This window comes from Puma concolor, chromosome B1 (assembly GCF_028749965.1).
Source record: "Puma concolor isolate L17-30 chromosome B1, mPumCon1.1.hap2, whole genome shotgun sequence".
Classification (NCBI taxonomy): Eukaryota; Metazoa; Chordata; class Mammalia; order Carnivora; family Felidae; genus Puma; species Puma concolor.
The window spans coordinates 207,202,204-207,220,468 of record NC_141670.1 but is presented as its reverse complement, the minus strand read 5'-3'; the positions used below and the strand labels follow the sequence as shown (position 1 = coordinate 207,220,468).

At 54.1% G+C, this 18,265-nt stretch overlaps 1 protein-coding gene across 2 annotated transcripts in view; it reads left to right on the top strand.

The window, feature by feature from the left end:
• Nucleotides 1–18,265, top strand: part of MAEA (macrophage erythroblast attacher, E3 ubiquitin ligase) — a 37,810-nt gene that overhangs the window by 5,317 nt on the left and 14,228 nt on the right. For both annotated transcript variants that reach the window (XM_086705657.1, XM_086705656.1), the window contains exon 2: nucleotides 16,373–16,555. In XM_086705657.1, coding sequence (XP_086561783.1) covers nucleotides 16,373–16,555 — 183 coding nt within the window. The remainder of the gene's footprint in view (nucleotides 1–16,372; nucleotides 16,556–18,265) is intronic.

Sequence of the window (18,265 nt, the reverse complement as noted above, 5' to 3'; positions counted from 1 at the left end):
CGTAGGGCCCAGGATGTCCCCAGAGCCTCACGGAGGTTGTGACAGCGGGGCCCCGAGGGCCCAGACCTCCCCACGGACCGCGTGTGCGGCTCAGCAGGAGTGGGGAGCAAGCTGGGAAGACCCCCGAGCACTAGAGGAAGGAGGAGGCCGGCCGGTGTGTGCAGCGCGGCACCCCCCTTGGGGCTTTGGATGAGTGGGGCCGCTTGGTGCTGACCTAATCAGGGCAGGGCACGGTCTCCAGAGGTAGCTGCTGCTTTTCACGGCTGTGCGTTGTTTTTCTTTACACTTGGGGGCCACTCTTGAAAGCTTTCTGAGGAAACCGATTTGTTCGCTGTTTGAATAACAACTAAGTAATAGTAACTAAGTGTTGTTAAGTAGTTTAATAACTGAAGTGTGGCCGAATGTGGCTAAGGGAGGAACACACCCAGCTGTGCAGATGGCCTCGCTGACTGTCCCCTCCTCGTTGTGCCCCCCCCCCCCCCCCCCCCGCTTCCCCCACGTTCCTCCCAGCTCCTCCCACACGACGGTTGCCGCCCTCCCCTCGTGGTCCGCTCGCCCTGCCTGGCCCGTGGCTCCTGCACTCTCGTCTCTTCCTCCTGCCTCTGTTTCCCCTTTTCACTGGCTCGCTCCACCAGCGCGCACACGGCTCTGGTCGCCCCGTGCCCTCCAGCTGCTGCTTCCTCTCTCTGCCCCCTCCTCCCGCATGTCTGTTCGGTCTGAGTCAGAAGTGCCCCTAGGTCACAGTCCCCTCGCCTTCGGTATAAGTGCCAGTCGCCAGGCGGTTGCCTCCTCCTCTCGGCCCCCGGGGCGCCATTCTCTCGCTTCCTCTCATGGTTTGTTTTCTGCAGATGCCTTTGCTCTTCCCTTGGCATCCTCCGGCCCGGGGTGACCGTGGCAGCCGCCAGCCCTGGGGAGGTCTCTGTGCCGCGGCCTGCCACTCCCGCCTGGCCTCCCCTGGACTCCCGCCTGCTGGGTCTCTCCGTACATCTGGGCAAGGCCTGGAGGACACGGCCCGCAAAACCATGCCCTGCCCTGCTCCTTGGCGCCCGGCCGGCCCGTCCCATGTGGAGCCCGCGCTCTCCTGCCGCTTGTTCAGGGTCCCTTCAAAACCTGGGGGTGTTCTGACGCCTGTGTTTCCCACGATCCTTGTGATCCCCTGCTGTTCTGCCCTGGCCGTGGGACCGCGGCCGCCGTGTCGCGGGCAGCACAGAGAGGGAGAGGAGGGGAGAAGGTGCCAGCTCCCTCCATGGGGCCTCCCAGAAGTGCTGTTCAGCATTTGTGCTTAAGCTCGGAGGCCAGGGCTTGGGCTTGGCTGTATCTAGCTTCAAAGGGACCTTAAAAAAAACAGCCTGGCTGTGGGCTTGTTGCTGCCCTGGGCCTGAATGAAATTGGGGTTTGTGGCTCCTGCTGTGATCTGTCCCTTCCTCTGTTTTGCTTTCTTTATGGCTTTAATCACAGCCTGACGGAACTACCTCTGTCTGCTTGCTTTTGTCGGAGGCCCCATTAGAAGCCATGCTGCCCGCCGGCGCTCTGGCCGGGCCTCCCGTGATCCTGATGGTGTCTCCCAGGGAGCACCCACTGATGGCCCCTCCTCCCTGCACAGGGTCCTGTCGGGCCCCCAGGACTCCCCCCTGGCCAGGTTCCTCCCCAGCTCACAGCTGCCCCCTCCTCCCGGCTGTGACCATGCGCCGTCTTGGTGACCGTGTGTGATCTCATGCGCTCCGAGGACGCTCCGTGCGTACCAGTCACTGCCAAAAGGTCATCTCCCCCACCCCGGAGCCCAGGGTCCAGGGTCACCTGGATCTCTGTGACGTAGCTCAGCATGAGTAGATCTGAACTTCTTAACTTGTCTGCCTCCTCCCCGTCTTCCCGGTCTCAGGCTAGGGCCGTGACCCCTCTGTCCTCACAGCTTAACGTCTGTATGTCGTTCTGTAGCTCCCCGGCGTCTCAGAATCTCCCGCAGCTCACTGCCTTCCTCCTGCCACCGTGGCCGCAGCCCCCATGTGTCTGTGGGTTGAGGTGGCCTCCTAACCGGTCCCTGCTCTGCCCGGGCCCGGCACAGCTACCACAAGGCTGCCCCAGACAGCACCTTCCCTGTTCTCCGTGGGTCCAGAGTGGGTTTGGGCCCTGACCCCTGCCTCTGCCCCCACCTCCTCTTCCTCACCCACCTCTGCTCCCCTGGGCATTTGCCACGGTGGCCTCCCTGCTGCTAGAGGATGTGCTGGTGGCTCCTCAGAGCCTCTGTACCTGTTTACTTTGCCCGGAACCCTCTTCCTCCAGGGGGTCATCTGTCTTACTCCCTCACGGTCTCGGATCTTTGCTTAGGGATCTCCCTCAAGGTGGGATCACCTTATTTAAACTGGGAGCCTCATCATCTTCCTCTCTGTTTTTCTTCTTCGCCATTACTGTCATCTGAGACATTCTGTATCTTGCTTCTGTCTGTTTCTGACCCCTGGGATTGTAAACTTTGTGGAGGGCAGAGAAGAAATAATTCATTTAACAAGTGAACCATTAGGGGCACCTGGGTGGCTCAGTCACTTAAGCATCCAACTTTGGCTCGGGTCATGGTTTCGTGGTTCATGAGTTTGAGCCCCGTGTCAGGTGGAGCTTGAATCCCTCTTCAGGATTCACTGTCTCTTCCTCTCTCTGCCCCTTGTGGGACGGTCTCTCTCTCCCTCCCTCTCCCTCCCCCTCTCCCTCCCTCCCTCTCTCTCTGTCTCCTTCCCTCCTTCCCCCACCCTCTCTCTGCCCCCATGGGATGCTCTCTCTCTTTCCCCCTCTCTCTGCCCCTCGCTCACTTGCACTGTCTCAAAAATAAAAACAAACAGGGGCGCCTGGGTGGCTCAGTCAGTTAAGCATCTGACTTCGGCTCAGGTCATGGTATCACGGCTCGTGGGTTCGAGTCCCACGTTGGGCTCTGTGCTCATGGCTCAGAGCCTGGAGCCTGTTTCGGATGCTGTGTGTGTCTGTCTGCTCTTCCCCCACTCGTGCTCCTTGTCAAAAATAAATAAACATTATGAACATTTTTTAAAAAGATAAGTAAGACATTAAAAAAATGTTTTTAAATAAAAACAAACAAAAAAGGAAATGAACTATTAAACATTACTTTGGCATTTCTGTCCAAAGAAGTAAAAACTGAAACACGAGTAAATGTAACTTCGAACAGATGAGACGTGTTTATGTACTCAGAAAACACAAGCAAACTAACTGGAAAATTACTACTCCAGTTAATGAGAATGTTTCACACAGTAACGGGCACACGAAAAATACCCCCAAATCAGTCACTTTTCTGTGTCAGCAATAACCCGTTAAAGCACCTCGTGGAGAAGCGCCTCGTGGGGAATGTTGTTCACGGTAAACAAAACGGCAACGGAGATACAGTCTCACAGTGAGCTTTGCCGGTGATGGACACTGAGGAGACGCCACGTGGTTTCTCAGGAAAGGCCTAGAGGACGACCTTGGCAACGGCAGGGAACGTCGTGTCTGTCGGAAGGACGCTGACGGCCGAAGATGCCCCCGATCGCATACTTCTCACTTGTAATCGGAGGCGCCCGTCGGGCCGGGCCTGCCCGACGCCGAGGCACGTGCGGGCCTCGTGCAGAGCTGCTTCCGGGTACCCGTCGCAGCTAACCAGCCGGGACGCCCGCGCTGCTGGAGCCACCGACGCGAGCGGATGGCGGGGCCTGCCGGCGGTTGGCGTCGCCTTGGGTCGGCGAGCCCGTCCCGAGGGCCGCGGGCGCTCGACCACGTGGAGCGCGGCCCCGGTGCTCCCACCGCGGCGGTGCTGCTCGGCTGCGCCGTGCGCGCTGGCTGACTCGGGCTGACTCGATCTGGAGCTCGCGCCGCTTTCCTCGTACCTCCCTTTCTAAAACGGGCCAGCGCGGGAAGAAGTCTCTGCGAGTGCCCAGCAGGCGGCAGGTGAGACGGTCGCGCACCCGGAGAAGAGGTCATGGGGGCGCTGGCTGTGCTCTTCCCCTTTCCCCGCGATGGCCCCCGGAAGCTGACGGCAAACGTCTTTTTTCAAGAAACCCACTGGAAACCGGACGAGCCTCCCCCGGGGTGTGTGCTGCGCTCGGGAGGTCAGCCCAGGGAAGCAGGGAGCTGCTGTGATTGGGGAGACGTCTCATGCCACACGCAGGAACGTGAGACAGAGATCTCTGGGATGTAGAGAGATGTCTCCCGCCATTCAGGGCTCAGTCGAACACTTTAGAAGATGTCACTAGCTTTGGAATAAATACGTCGAGACCCCTCGTGAGGTTTCTTCATTGTGAAAGATAAGTCCTGCGCCGTTGGGGAAATACTTCCTTCCTGTGCTGGTAAAAATGGCTGCAGACATTATGATGACAAACTAAAGTGCGTTTCTTTGTCAGCAAATACTGTCAGCAATCCCAGAGCAAACACCGGAGAAGGTTTGAACAAACACACACTCAGGCAGATGACATGGTGTAGGAGGATCGCTATAGAGCTGGAGGAAAGTACAGATGTTTTCTACAAAACTTAACTTACGGTGTTTGCCAGATTCTGTTTCAATCATGAAAACAGGAAGGATTACTTTTTATGAGTCACTGAAGGGGAAAAATGTACTGGAGGAAGTATAATTTAACATCAGCCAGCTAAACAAATCCTGTGATCTTAGAAGTTGTCATGCAACATATTAGCAAGGAAAGACGGAGTACATTTGATTAATACAAATTTAAATCCTGGGGATACCCAGATAAAAATAGAACCAGAATTTAAAAGCAAATAACAATTTTATTTGGGTGCTGGGTGGCTCGGTTGGTTGAGCATCCGACTTCGGCTCAGGTCTTGATCTCGCGGTTCTTGGGTTTGAGCCCTGCATTGGGGTCTGTGCTGACAGCTCAGAGCCCGGAGCCTGCTTCTGATTGTGTCTCCCTCTCCGCCCCTCCCCCCCCTCAAAAAATGAATAAACACTAAATAAAAAAGCTTACAAAAATAAAAGCAAATAACAATTTTTTAAAAATTTATGAAATATGAACCGTAAAGAACTGATTCATGTTGATGAGAAAGATCCAAAACCTCTTTTTCTTGTTGAATGTTGGGCAAGGAGCACAAAGGGAAAATGTATCGGGTTGAACCATGTAAAATTGCTATTTTGTAGGTTAAAAACCGATGGCTGAACAGGCTATGATATGAAAAGAGGTTAAAAAAAAAAACAAAAAACTTTCCATAAAGAAAAAAGCCCAGGATCAGATGGCTTCACTAGTGAATTCTAGTAAATGTTTAAAAAAGAATTAACACTGATCCTTAAACTCTTTCTAAAAAAATAAAAACGGACTTTTCCCAACTCATTCTGTGAGGTCAGTATTACCCTGATAGCAAAATCAGACATAGGTATCCAAGAAAACTGTAAAGCAATATTTCTTATGAATGAATATAGGTGTTAAAATCCACAACCACATGCTAGCAAACTATATTTGACAACATACAAAAAGGTTTGTGTACCATGACTAAATGGGATTTACCCCAGGAATGCAAGGTTGGTTCAACATGCAAAAATCAATGTAACATACCACGTTAATAGATAAAGGGCACAAGCCATGCGATCATCTCCATAGACACAGGGAAAAAAGCACATGACAGAATCCAACACTTTTTCATGATAAAAATCCTCCATTTATAGGAAAAGGAGAGAACGTCCTCAACTTAATGAAGAGCATCTATGCAAAAACCACAGCTAATGTCATGCTTAGTGGTAAAAGACTGAAAACTTTCCCCCTAAGACAGAGGTAAGGATGTCCATTCTGGCCACTTCCCATTCAAATTTGTCCTGGAGGTTGTAAGCAGGGCAGTTGGGCAAGAAAAAGAAATAACAGGCATTCACATTGGAAAGGAAGAAACAAAACTTTATTTGCAGATGAAATGATCTCGTATACGAAAAGTCATGAGGAATGCACATACATACCCACACGACTCAATAGAACTGATAAACTAGAGCGAGAGCCGGGTTGCAGGACACAAGATAAATATACAAAGACAAGTTATACTTCTGCACCCTGGAAACGAACAATCAAAAAGGGATGGAAAACATTTTTATAAGAGCATGAAAGACAATAAAGTACTTAGGAATAAGACTTCACCGTTAAGATAGCAGTAGATTCATCTACAGATTCGACCCAATCCGTATCAAATATCAAAATACTAGCTGGCTCTTTTGCAGAAATTGAGAAGCCAATCCAAAAATTCATATGGAAATGCAAGGAATCCAGAATAGCCAAGACAGTTAATTATCTGAGTCCACTCAAGCTGCTATAACAAGAGATCATAGACTGGAGTGGCTTAAACAACAGACATTTATTTCTTACAGTTCTGGAGGCTGGGAGGTCTCAGATCAAGGTGCCAGTACATTCAGGTTCCCGGTGACCCTCTTTGGTTTGCAGGTGGTTGTCTTGTCACTGTGTGCTCACATGAGAGAAGATGCATGCTGGTCTTTTCCTTTCACGAGGACATTGATCTCATTATAGAGGCCTCACACTTGTGACCTCGTCTAAAGCTAATTATGTCTAAAGGCCCCAACGCCAAATACCATCACATTGGGGATTAGGGCTTCAACATAGGAATTGGGTGGAGACCCAAACATTCAGCCAATAATGATCTTGAAAAAGAACAAAGTTGTAGGGCTCACATTTCCTGGTTTCAAAACTTAGTACAAATTCCACTTAAAAAAAAATTTTTTTTTTGATGTTTATTTCTGAGAGAGAGGGAGCAAGTGTGAGTGGGGGAGGGGCAGAGAGAGCGGGAGACACAGGATCCAAAGCAGGCTGCAGGCTCTAAGCTGAACTCACGAACCATGAGACCATGACCTGAGCTGAAGTTGGACGCTTGACTGACTGAGCCACCCAGGGGCCCCCAAATTACACTTCTTGCTTATTGGCTAAATGGCTAAAAATAGATTCGTGGGCTACAACTGAAAGTCCAGACATAAGTCCATACATAATTCTCGATAAGGGTGCCAAGAGGGTTCCATAGGGAAGGGAGAGGGTTTTCAACAAATGGTTCTAAGACAACTGGAGATCCACTTGCAAAAGAATGAAGTTGAATTCTTCCTTCACACCATATGCAAGCACGAACTCCAAATGGATCAGAAAGCTAAATGTAAGAGTAAGAACATCTAAAGCATAAGAAACTAAAACAGAATTCTTGGTTGTTGAAGGTTGGACTTCAAAAGTGAAAAGCTTGGGGCGTCTGGGTGACTCAGTCGGTTGAGCATCCAACTTCAGCTCAGGTCATAATCTCACAGTCCAGAAGTTTGAGCCCCATGTTGGGCTCTGTGCTGACAGCTCAGAGCCTGGAGCCTGCTTCCAATTCTGTGTCTCCCTCTATCTCTGCCCCTGCCCCACTTGTGCTCTGTCTCTCTCTCTTTCTCTCAAAAAGATTTTTTTAAGTGATAAGCTTGTGCCTCCAAGGACAGAATGATGAGAAATGTTTTCATATCACATTTAATAAGAATCTAGTAGTGGGGCGCCTGGGTGGCTCAGTCGGTTAAGTGTCCGACTTCGGCTCAGGTCATGATCTCATGGTCCGTGAGTTCGAGCCCCGCGTCGGGCTCTGTGCTGACCGCTCAGAGCCTGGAGCCTGTTTCAGATTCTGTGTCTCCCTCTCTCTCTGATCCTCCCCTGTTCATGCTCTGTCTCTCTCTGTCTCAAAAATAAATGTTAAAAAAAAAAAAAATTAAAAAGAAAAAAAAGAATCTAGTAGTATCCAGAATCTACAAAGAACTCTTATAGTTCAATAACATAAAGAACCCAGTTTTAAAATGAACAAATGATTTGAATAGACTTCTCCAGAGAAGATATACAAATGGCTAATAAGTATGTGAGAAAATGCTTTATATTATTAGTCATTAATGAAATACAAATTGAAAACCACAGTGAGATTCCACTTTATGCACACTGAAACGACTGTAATTGGCAAGATGGACGGTAGCAAGTGTTGGATGATGATGTGAGCGAACCGAACTCTTCACGGACTTCTGGGGACCATAAAAGACACTTTGGAAAGCAGTCTGGCAGTTCTTTTTTTTTTTTTTTTTTAATTTTTTTTTTTAACGTTTATTTATTTTTTTGGGACAGAGAGAGACAGAGCATGAACGGGGGAGGGGCAGAGAGAGAGGGAGACACAGAATCAGAAGGCTCCAGGCTCTGAGCCATCAGCCCAGAGCCCGACGCGGGGCTCAAACTCATGGACCGCGAGATCGTGACCTGGCTGAAGTCGGACGCTTAACCGACTGCGCCACCCAGGCGCCCCGTGGCAGTTCTTTAAAAAGTTAAACATAGAGTTACCAGCAATTCCACTCCTAGATATCGCCCCCGAAGAAATGAAGAGATGCCCACACAAAAACCTGTATGGGAATCTTTGTAGCCATATTATCCATAATAGCCAAAATGTGGAAGCCATCGAGATGTCCGTCAACTTATGAGTGTGTAAATAAATGTGGTAAACTCGTGTGGTGGAATACTATTCAGCCATAAAAAGGATCGAAGTACTTACATCATGGTGTGGAGCCTTGGGAACATGCTAAATAAAGGAAAAAAAGCCAGGGGTGCCTGGGTGGCCCAGTCGGTTAAGCGTCCGACTTCAGCTCAGGTCATGATCTCACAGTCCGTGAGTTCGAGCCCCGTGTCGGGCTCTGTGCTGACAGCTCCGAGCCTGGAGCCTGCATCGGATTCTGTGTCTCTCCCTCTCTCTGCCCCTACCCTGCTCATGCTCTGTCTCTCTCTGTCTCAAAAATAAATAAAAACATTAAAAAAAAGAAAAAGCCAGACAAAAGGCCATAGAATGTATGATTCCATTTATGTGACGTATCTAGGGCGGGCAGATCCGTGTAGGTAGGAAGCTGGCTACTGGTGCTTGGTCGCCTCGCTAAGGGGAGGACTTCAGTAGGTAAGGGATTTCTCTCTGGCTCGATGAGATGTTCTGGAAGTGTTTGTGGTGATAGTTGTACAACCTTGTGATAACATTAAAAGCTAAGTTGTACACTGTCAGAGGGTGAGTTTTATGATATCTGAGTTGTATTTCAACTTAGAATTGGGAAGTTAACGGCAGCCTGTCAGCATTTTGTACAGCCCATCTCAACAGATGATTAGGGAGCCCTCCTGCACAGCACCACCAGGCTCGGGCCGGTGCCGGTGGCCCGTGGGTCCGCGTACGTGTGCTGGTCGGCCTTTCGGATGGACCCACAGAATTAGAACGGCCGGGTTAAAGGTTCGGCATGGTTTGGGTGGCGACTGTCAAGTCCCCCCGCCGTCCATCTGCACTCCCCGCCAGCCGCGAATGGGGTCCGAGTTTCCCCAGACCTCACCCCGGGTTTTCCGTGGTGGCACAATCCAGCGCAGCCGCCCTGAGCCCCGCGTGGCAGTGAGTGCTTGCAGGGCTGCTGGTCCAAATACGTGCTCTAAGTGTGAAATAGAACGTACACTCACTCGTAAAGATTTAGCACAAAGAGAAAAGGTAATGCAAAATGTCTGTAAATATTTGGGGGGTGTTGGATTAAATAAGATCCACTAAAAATCCGTTCAATCCTGCTCTTTTCAGCAGGTGACTGGGTGGGCTCTGTCTAGCAGTCTGGGTGGGCTACTAGAAAACTTGAAATTGCACGCGTGTGCGACTCAGAGTTGCGTTGGGCGGCCCCGCTCCGTGGCTTTCTCCTTGCCATTTGTCTTTTGTCTGTCTACTTACTCTGTTTCTGAGAGGTGTTTTAAAAAGAAAAAAACCTTGCTCTGGTGTTTCTTCCCACAGCCATCCAGTTCACAGTGATTACTAATACTGTGGGCGTATCCTCACCCCTTACTCTGTTTTCTGTCTCCTGTGCTTTTGTGTGTCTTCTGTTTCCTTTTTGTAAATTGATAAGGTTTTCTTTGTTTCATTTAATTTCCTCTTGTGGTTTGGCAGGCTCACAACCACACCCCAGTCGTGACAGATCAAAAAAAGTCTCCAGACACTGTTGCCGAGTGGGGGGGGTAGGGGGTAGTCGACCTGGTGGAGAAGCGCCCCTCCCACTGGTCCTGGTGTCAGAACATCACCTTCTGGGTCTCGCTTGTCCCTCACCTGTGTCTGAGCTTCAGTGTGCTGCACCCCACATCAGCGGGCACCAGGTTACCATCCCCGTGGGTGGGCGTCCAAGTTGGTTCCGGTCTCGGGCTTAAGAATAAAACTACTAAGCATTTGTGCACAACTGTCGTTGTGAATACCGTGTGTTCGTTTCTCTTGGGATTGCAGTTGCTGAGCGACACGCGTGTGTTTAGTCGTACTAAACATCCAGACTGTCTTCCCAGGTGCCAGCGATGGCATCTAGGTGTCCTCAGCCTGGCCAGCAGGTGGTGTGAAGTCTTAGGGCTCTCCAGAGAGACAGAGCCAGTAAGGGAGGGAGAAACAGAGAGGGGAGGTGAAGAGAGATTGAGACTGACCGGAAGGAATTGGCTCATGGGATTACGGAGGCTGAGGTCTGCAGTGCGCAAGCTGGAGCCCCTGGAGAGCAGCCGGAGCAGCCGGGGTCAGAAAGTCGAAAGCGCCTGGGGGCCCGGAAGAGCTGACGTCCTGGCTCTGCCGTTGAGTGGGGAGAGTCCCTCCTCCCAGCCTCTTACTCCCTCCAGGTCTGGGTGGATTGGAGGAGGCCCACCCCTGCTGGGGAGTCCGCCTGCTCTACTCAGCCCATCACCCAAATGCTGATGGCCATTCATACCGAGAGCCGTGTCTCCCCCAGTGTCTGCGCACCTCGTAGCCCAGTCAGGTCGGCAACACATAAAATTAACCCTCCCAGGGGCGCCTGGGTGACTCAGTCAGTTGTGCATCCGGTTGAGTGTCTGGTTCTTGACTTAGGCTCACATCATGATCTCACGGTTGTGAGTTCAAGCCCCGAGTGGAGCTCTGCCCTGGTGGCACAGAGCCTGCTTGGGGTTCACTCTCTCTGCTCCTCCCCTGCATGTGCGCTCTCTCTCTCTCTCTCTCTCTGTCTCTGTCTCAAAATAAATATTTTTAAAAATGGGATTGTCTTGGTCTTGAGTCGTAAGAGTTCTAAGTATGTTCTAGGTACAGGTCCTTTGTCAGATTTCCATATGGTAAATGTTCTCTCCTAGTCTTGCCATAGTTGTCTTTATTCTTAAGTTGTCTTTCAAAGAGCAGAATTTTGTTCTGATAAGGTGTAATTGATCAATTTTTCTTTTATAGTTAGTGCATTCTATATCTCTTTAGAAAACTTTGCTTGCCTTAGGGTTATGAAGATTTTCTTCTGTGTGCCCATCTAGAAGCTCTGTAGTTGTAGCTTTTCTGTTTGGGTCCCTGAGTCCATGATCTTCTAAGGCGGGGTTTATGGACCACCTGAGCTATAGACTGAAGCCTTCCCCCTCCCATGTCACTGTCTAGATGGTCCTCTCCGCCCTGGATTGCTTGTCTCCTTGGACAGAACACGATGAGGGTCCATTTCGGGGTTCTCCACACTCCGCCGGTCCCTGTGTTGCTGCACGAAGGCCACACTGTCTTGATTGCTATAGCTTCACGGTTAAGTCTTGAAATCAGATACCATTGTCATGTAACATCAGTAGCGGGAATATCGCTTTCGTTGTGGTGAAACGTTATGCGAACCAGCCATCTCAGGCCTTTTTAAGTGTGCGGCAGGTGTCCAGACCTTTTCGCCTTGCGCAACTGGAACTATGTACCCGTTTGTCTCAGTCAATCCAAAGTGCTGTGGACCGCGTGCTTATAAGCCCCAGGAAGGTATTCTCCAAGCTCTGGAGGCTAGGGCGTTGGGCCGGTGTGGTTCTGGTGAGGGCCTCCTCCGGGTTGCCGATGGCCACCGTCCGTCTGCATTGCGTGTGGTGAAGAGTGAATGGTCCCTGTTGTAAGGACGCTGATTCCAGTCTTCAGGACCCCACCCGGGTAACCCAGTCACCTCCCAGAGCTCCCGTCTCCATACGCCATCCCAGTGGGGGTGGTATTTCAATGCACAAACTATGGGGGACACATTCAGTCCCGGTTGCACATTAAACAGTTCCCCCTGCCCCCCAGCCCCCGGCAGCCGCTCTTCTGTGTTGTGCTTCTGATCACACGGCTCCTCTGTCTCATGTAGGAAGAATCACACGGCTTAGTCTTTCTGTGCCTGGCTATGCCACTTGGCACAGTGTCCTGCAAGGTCACCCGTGTCACACCAGTTGTCAGGACTTCCTCTCGTCGGGTGGACCACGTTTTCTTACCTGCGCGTCTGTCAACGGACTCTGGGTTCTTGTTCGTTTTAGCTGATGTGAATGCTTCTGCTGTGAACGTGGGGTGCACACACCTCTTGGAGACCCTGCTCTCAGTTCTTCTGGGCTCACACCTGGGCCAGACGTGGGCTTACTGGATGGCAGGGGGAGGCGGGCGTGGGCTTGCTGGGTCGCAGGGGGAGGCAGGCGTGGGCTTACTGGATGGCAGGGGGAGGCAGGCGTGGGCTTACTGGGTCTCGGGGAGGCGGGCGTGGGCTTACTGGGTCTCGGGGAGGCGGGCGTGGGCTTACTGGGTCTTGGGGAGGCGGGCGTGGGCTTGCTGGATGGCAGGGGGAGGCGGGCGTGGGCTTGCTGGGTCACAGGGGGCGGCAGGTGTGGGCTTACTGGATGGCAGGGGAGGCAGGCGTGGGCTTACTGGGTCGCAGGGGGAGGCGGACGTGGGCTTACTGGATGGCAGGGGGAGGCAGGCGTGGGCTTGCTGGGTCGCAGGGGGAGGCGGGCGTGGGCTTACTGGATGGCAGGGGGAGGCAGGCGTGGGCTTGCTGGGTCGCAGGGGGAGGCAGGCGTGGGCTTACTGGGTCTCGGGGAGGCGGGCGTGGGCTTGCTGGGTGACGGGTAGGCAGGTGTGGGCTTACTGGATGACAGGGGAAGGTGGGCGTGGGCTTGCTGGATGGCAGGGGGAGGCGGGCGTGGGCTTACTGGATGGCAGGGGGAGGCAGGCGTGGGCTTGCTGGGTCGCAGGGGGAGGCGGGCGTGGGCTTACCGGATCACAGGGGCTCCCTGTTTGATTTTTGGGGGACCCGCCACATTGTTTCTGCAGCGGCGGCACCAGTTTACGTCCCCACCGACAGAGCGCGGGCTCCCAGTTTCCCCACACCCTCTCCAAGGCCCGTGGACCCGCTTTTCGGAGGGCCGTCTTCCCCCGGGGTGTGACGTGGGGTCTCCTGGTTCCGCTCTGCATTTCCCTGAGGCTCGGTGACGCCGAGCACCTTTTCGTTCATGGGTCGGCCACGGCGTCTTCTTTGGAGAAATGTCTGCTCCAGCCCTTTCCCTTGGGTGCTTTCAGCCTGGTGTCCCCATTTGTCTACCTCTGTTTTGTTGTCTATACGTTTAAGCGTATGTTTTTAGTGTCTGCCTCTTATTTTGGGATTCTTTCAGAATCTCTGAAACTTATCGTCCCCATATCCACATTACTTAGGCCATGGATTTTCTTTTTCCTTTTAAACTAACTGCCTGTTTTTTTCCCCTCTTGGTTTGATTGTATTTTTTACTCGTTTCTTTCCTCTCAGCTCTTTCTTGTATCTTGTTGTTTCTTCTCATTCATGTGGTTATTCTTGCTTCGTGGAGGACTCTCTGAGTCGTCTTCCTCCCAGAAAAGGCTGTGGGTGCTCAACTTGGCAGTGTCTCCGTGTTTGGAAGTGTCTTAATTTTGCCCTCCTTCTTGAATGATGGTTGCTTGGTTCAGAATCTTCAGCATTTCTGAAATTCCATTCCTTCATTTGGTAAAGGCCTTTTGGGAGGAGCCTGTGAAGGAGCCGTTGGTGACGGAGCGGCAGGGGGCAGCTGGGGAAAGGCAGGGACCCCAGGCTGCGGGCCCTGCGGGCAGAGGCTGAGGAGCTTTCCGGGGTCAGCTGCCCTGTGTCCTCGGGCCGGAAGTTGGCCCAGGAGGCGGCTCCGTGCTCTGGGAGCTCCTGCCGCGTGTTTGCGGAGGGGCGGTGGCGGGCGCTCACATCCCTGGCCTTGGCCCCACGCCGACCTCCGGGTGCGGCCCAGGCTGGTGGGGGGCTTGGGCAGATGGGGGTGTGGGCAGCAGAAGGTGAGGCCCTCACAGGGGCCGGAGCCCGGAGGGCAGGAGGCCAGTCCTCGGGTGGGAGGAGTGGCGCAGGAGGCACGCGGCAGGGCCATCCGGAGGTCGGAGCCAGGAGCGGCGGCTGAGGGGCGGGCTCGGGTCGCGTCACACGGCGGGCAGGAGAGGAGCACGGCCGGGCCGGGCTCGGCGCCACCAGCAGTGCTGTCACGTGGTTTTGTTAGCCACACCCAGAAGCGCATCAGGTCTTCGAGAGAGAGAGAGAGAGAGAGAGAGAGAGAGAGAGAGAGAGAGAGAGAGTAATTCACTTCGTAACCTCACAACATGCGTTGTCGGGCCTGGATGTTGATGACGCACTGAAGGTGAACGTCAGGGCGTTGCCGGCTTCCTTTTTGGATACAAGTTACAAGTGGAGGGCTCAAGCCTGTGGCACCTGCTTGGGACCCTCCTCTTGTGTCCCCTTTGGCCCCGTGGGACGAGCCTCGGGCCGGGTGTCCCGAGCGGAAGGCGGGATGCTGAGACACGTCACTCCTGTGAGTCCCTGCTGTCACCCGCTGAGCGCGGGTATGTCGACCACGCAGAGTCTTGCTGGCACTTAGGAGCACGACCGTGTCCAGCGTGGGTGACAGAGCACAGTGGTGCTCACCTGCCTTACAGCCGCGTGGAGCGGGGACGCTACCGTCACCTGGTGCGTGCTCGGACTGACTGTGTGTGTGGACGTGTGACTTTTCCTCTTTTCCTTTTGACCGCGTTTATTGAAGTGTAGTTTTAACGTCTGAATCTGAGAGTAAAACTTTGAAGCTTTTGTTATTGTGCGTCACGGGATTTGTCTCAGTACATTTTGCAGTAATCCTGTTTATCGTGTCTTACGAAAGCGCCGGCCGGGTCAGGTTAGACACACACCTGTCCTCACACGGTCGGTTTGCGGGGCCGCTGGGGTGGGTGGAGGCTCTGAGAACAGCCCAGGATTCTGAAAGGGAGTCTGCTCGCGGCAGCATCCCACCAGCACCCGGCTTCGGCGCCTCCTCTGAGGTTGACCGGAGTCGAGCGAGCGCGAGCACCCAGGTCTCTGTGCTGCGCTTTGTTACTCTCTTGCGAGGTACGCGTGACAGAACTGAGGCTCGGCGCAGGGTGTCTCTTCCCCTGGGTGCGGGGACAGGTGCGTGTCTGCGGCCGGCCGTCTGCCTGCAGCTTCCCCCTCGTCCACGCCCGTCAGGGACCGTGAGATCAGGACAGACCTGGTTGGCCGTCGACCTCACGCAGCCGAAGAGGCGCAGGTGCCTGGGTGGTCGTGTGTCACCCCACGTTGGGGACGGCCCTGCTCTGTTTCCTCTCAGAGACTCTCGTGTCTTGCTCGTGCCGGACCCAGCGTGGAGGCTGCAGGGGACGAGACCTCCCCGTGTGGCGCCCGTGGCTTGTCCAGTGGTGTCGCGCCTCTTGGGCCGATAAGACCCAAGGTGTGGACAGGAGTGTTTGCCCACTGCCACTGTGTGCCCAACAGAGGCGAGGTGGGAGTGGCAGCCGGGACAGGACGGCGGTGGCCTAGCCGGGTCCCGGGGAAGAGTCCTGTTGCTGTGGCCCTCCTTGGCCGGGTCTGGCCCTTCTGATTTATGCTGTCACCTTGGCGTCTCCACCCCTGGGAATCCCGGCTCCTCCCCACCGAGCGCGGTGCCCCTTGGGAGCGGATCCTTCCCCGTGGTCGGCACCACTGTAGGGAAGGTGTGCGCTTGGTGCGGCTTGTCACAGACTTCTGCAGTGACTGCTGGCCCTCGGTGGGTGGGAAGTGCTGGGCCCGCAGCCGGGAGGAGGGCTGGGAGGGGTGTTCTCTCTGGAAGGACACGCCATCCTTGGTGGGTATTAGGGGAAGGCGGTTCACGTAGTAGTTAAACGCGCGCTCACGATTTCCCGTAGGTGCTGGCGCGCCCTCCCCCTCGTCCTGCGTGACCCCCCGCTGTTACGTCCCCGCTGTTACGTCCCCGCTGCCCCCACCGGGCCCATCATGGGCCCTCTGCAGCCCCCAGCACTACGCGTTTTCAGTCGTTTTCTTAACTGTTTGTCATTCTGGATGAACTTGGGGATTACTTCGTCACAATGTACCCGTAAATGTTCTCCAGAAAGAGTGCAGCTGCACTACCTCTGTGGATTTGGGGACAGGACACATCCTCACATTAGTGTCCTCGTCCAGGAACACGAATGGTCCTCGGTTCACACAGGCCCTTTGTGGGTAGTAGACGTGTGTTTAGACCGCTGGAAGCCTAGGACTTCTGCCTGACGAAGTACCAGGAAGGAGGTCTGGGGTCCTGCACATAGGACGGCGGGTGCTCACACGCCAGCTGCCTCTCTTCCCTAGGTGCCCTATGAAACACTGAATAAACGCTTCCGGGCTGCTCAGAAAAACATTGACCGAGAGACGAGCCACGTCACCATGGTGGTGGCCGAGCTGGAGAAGACGTTGAGCGGCTGCCCCGCCGTGGACTCTGTGGTCAGCCTTCTGGATGGCGTGGTGGAGAAGCTCAGCGTCCTCAAGAGGAAGGTGAGTGTTGCTTCCGGACCGTCCCGTCTGCCCCCCGGTGCTCGGGCTGTGGCGTGGGTCCGTGGCCCCGGCCTCACCGTGTGCCCGGGCTGTCCCAAAAAGGGGCCGTCTTCTGTGGGATCGGGGCCACGGCAGAGGCCAGGCAGCCCTGAGGTGGGGAGGTGGGCTTTCAGGGCCAGAGTGCGGGAGGGGCGAGCCACTCCACGCCGTGTGTGCCCTGCGCCCTCTGTGGGAATGGCAGGCCGGCTTCCAGTTCCACGCTCCCCTTCCTGTGAGGCCGGGTCGTCCTGGCACCAGAGTGTCCCAGGTGCAGATGGGGAGACAGATGACTTCTTACTTCCAGAATCTCACCTCAGAACTTTGTGTCGGGTTTTTCACGAAGCTGGGAGAGCTAGGAAGGGTGTACACTACGCCCAGTGAGAACAACCTGGAAAATACCAGAAGCTATTGTAAAACATCTCGCTGAACTGTCAAAGGGCTCACGAGACAAAGTTTATCGCCAGAATCGGAGGGCAGGGGACAAGAGGAGAGAAGGGCGGGACCCCCTGCCGCCCTGGGGACTGCATCACACAGGTGAGCCCTCTGAGGGCCTTGCTGGCCGGGGCCCACTAGCCCTGCTTGTCAGGTGAGGGTGCCCCAGGGGCAGACATCGCAGCCGGTTTCGGGACAGCCAGGTGAGCCACGACCCCTCCTCTTCGACTTGGTGTCAGCGGTCCCTACCGGTGGTACCTCCAGGCGCCAGGCGGACCGCAGCGCTTCTCGGGCGGGGGACGGCTTCTGTCAGGGCGTCACATCTGTCGAGTAAGATGACCGGACACACGGGACGTGTGGCCGAGGCACGGCAGAAATGGTGGACGCCACGCGGTCTTCGGGGGGTACGGCGTGGAGGCTGTCGGGCCCCACCCGACTCCGCCGCGTCTGAAGAACAGACAGCTGAGACCATCTGCGGGGGACACAGGGGACGGGAAGTGTACAGTGTGAGTGGGTTTAAAGCGAACCAAACAGAACTTCGAGAGATTAAAAGTATAATAAGTGAGACGAAAGACGCAAGTGTTTGCTTATAACAGACTTTTCAACATTTAACAGTCAGACCAAGCTAAAGAGAGAATTTGTGAACTGGAAGGTAGGTGTGAAGAAATTATCTAGAATGCAGCACAGAGAGCAGGAGAACGCGAAAATGCATAAGAGGGTAGGAGGCCTGGGAGAATAGAGCAAAGACTTTGACCAAAGCCAAGGGACGGTGCAGGGGGAATGGCTGAGATTTTCAGAACTGCGGGAGTCGCCAGGTCAGAGTCCTAAACGGGACAAATAAAAATAGACCTACCTAGGATTTCACATCGTGAAACTGAAAAGAGAGACAGAAAAATCTGAAAAGCGGCAGGAGGAAGAAAACCACTTCCAAAGGGTTAGCAGCTACCCTGGCAGCAGGTGGAAGCCGCAGAGGAGCGGACCGTGCCCGACGAGCGCCAGCCGGCTGTGACACCGGCGCCACGGTCGGTGGTGCTCGAGAGTCGGCTGCCGTTGCAGACGGCGCCGGCACGTAACACTTCTGGGGAGACGCACAAAGTGTCACGAGAGGTAGTCGTGACATAACAGGTGGTTTACTTAACCGGGAAGCGAGTTCAAAACTACGTGTCTGGCAGCACAGCAGCAGAGCACGTTGAGCAAAAAGTCGCGTCGCGGAAGAGCAGGTGGGGGCCACAGAGCCGT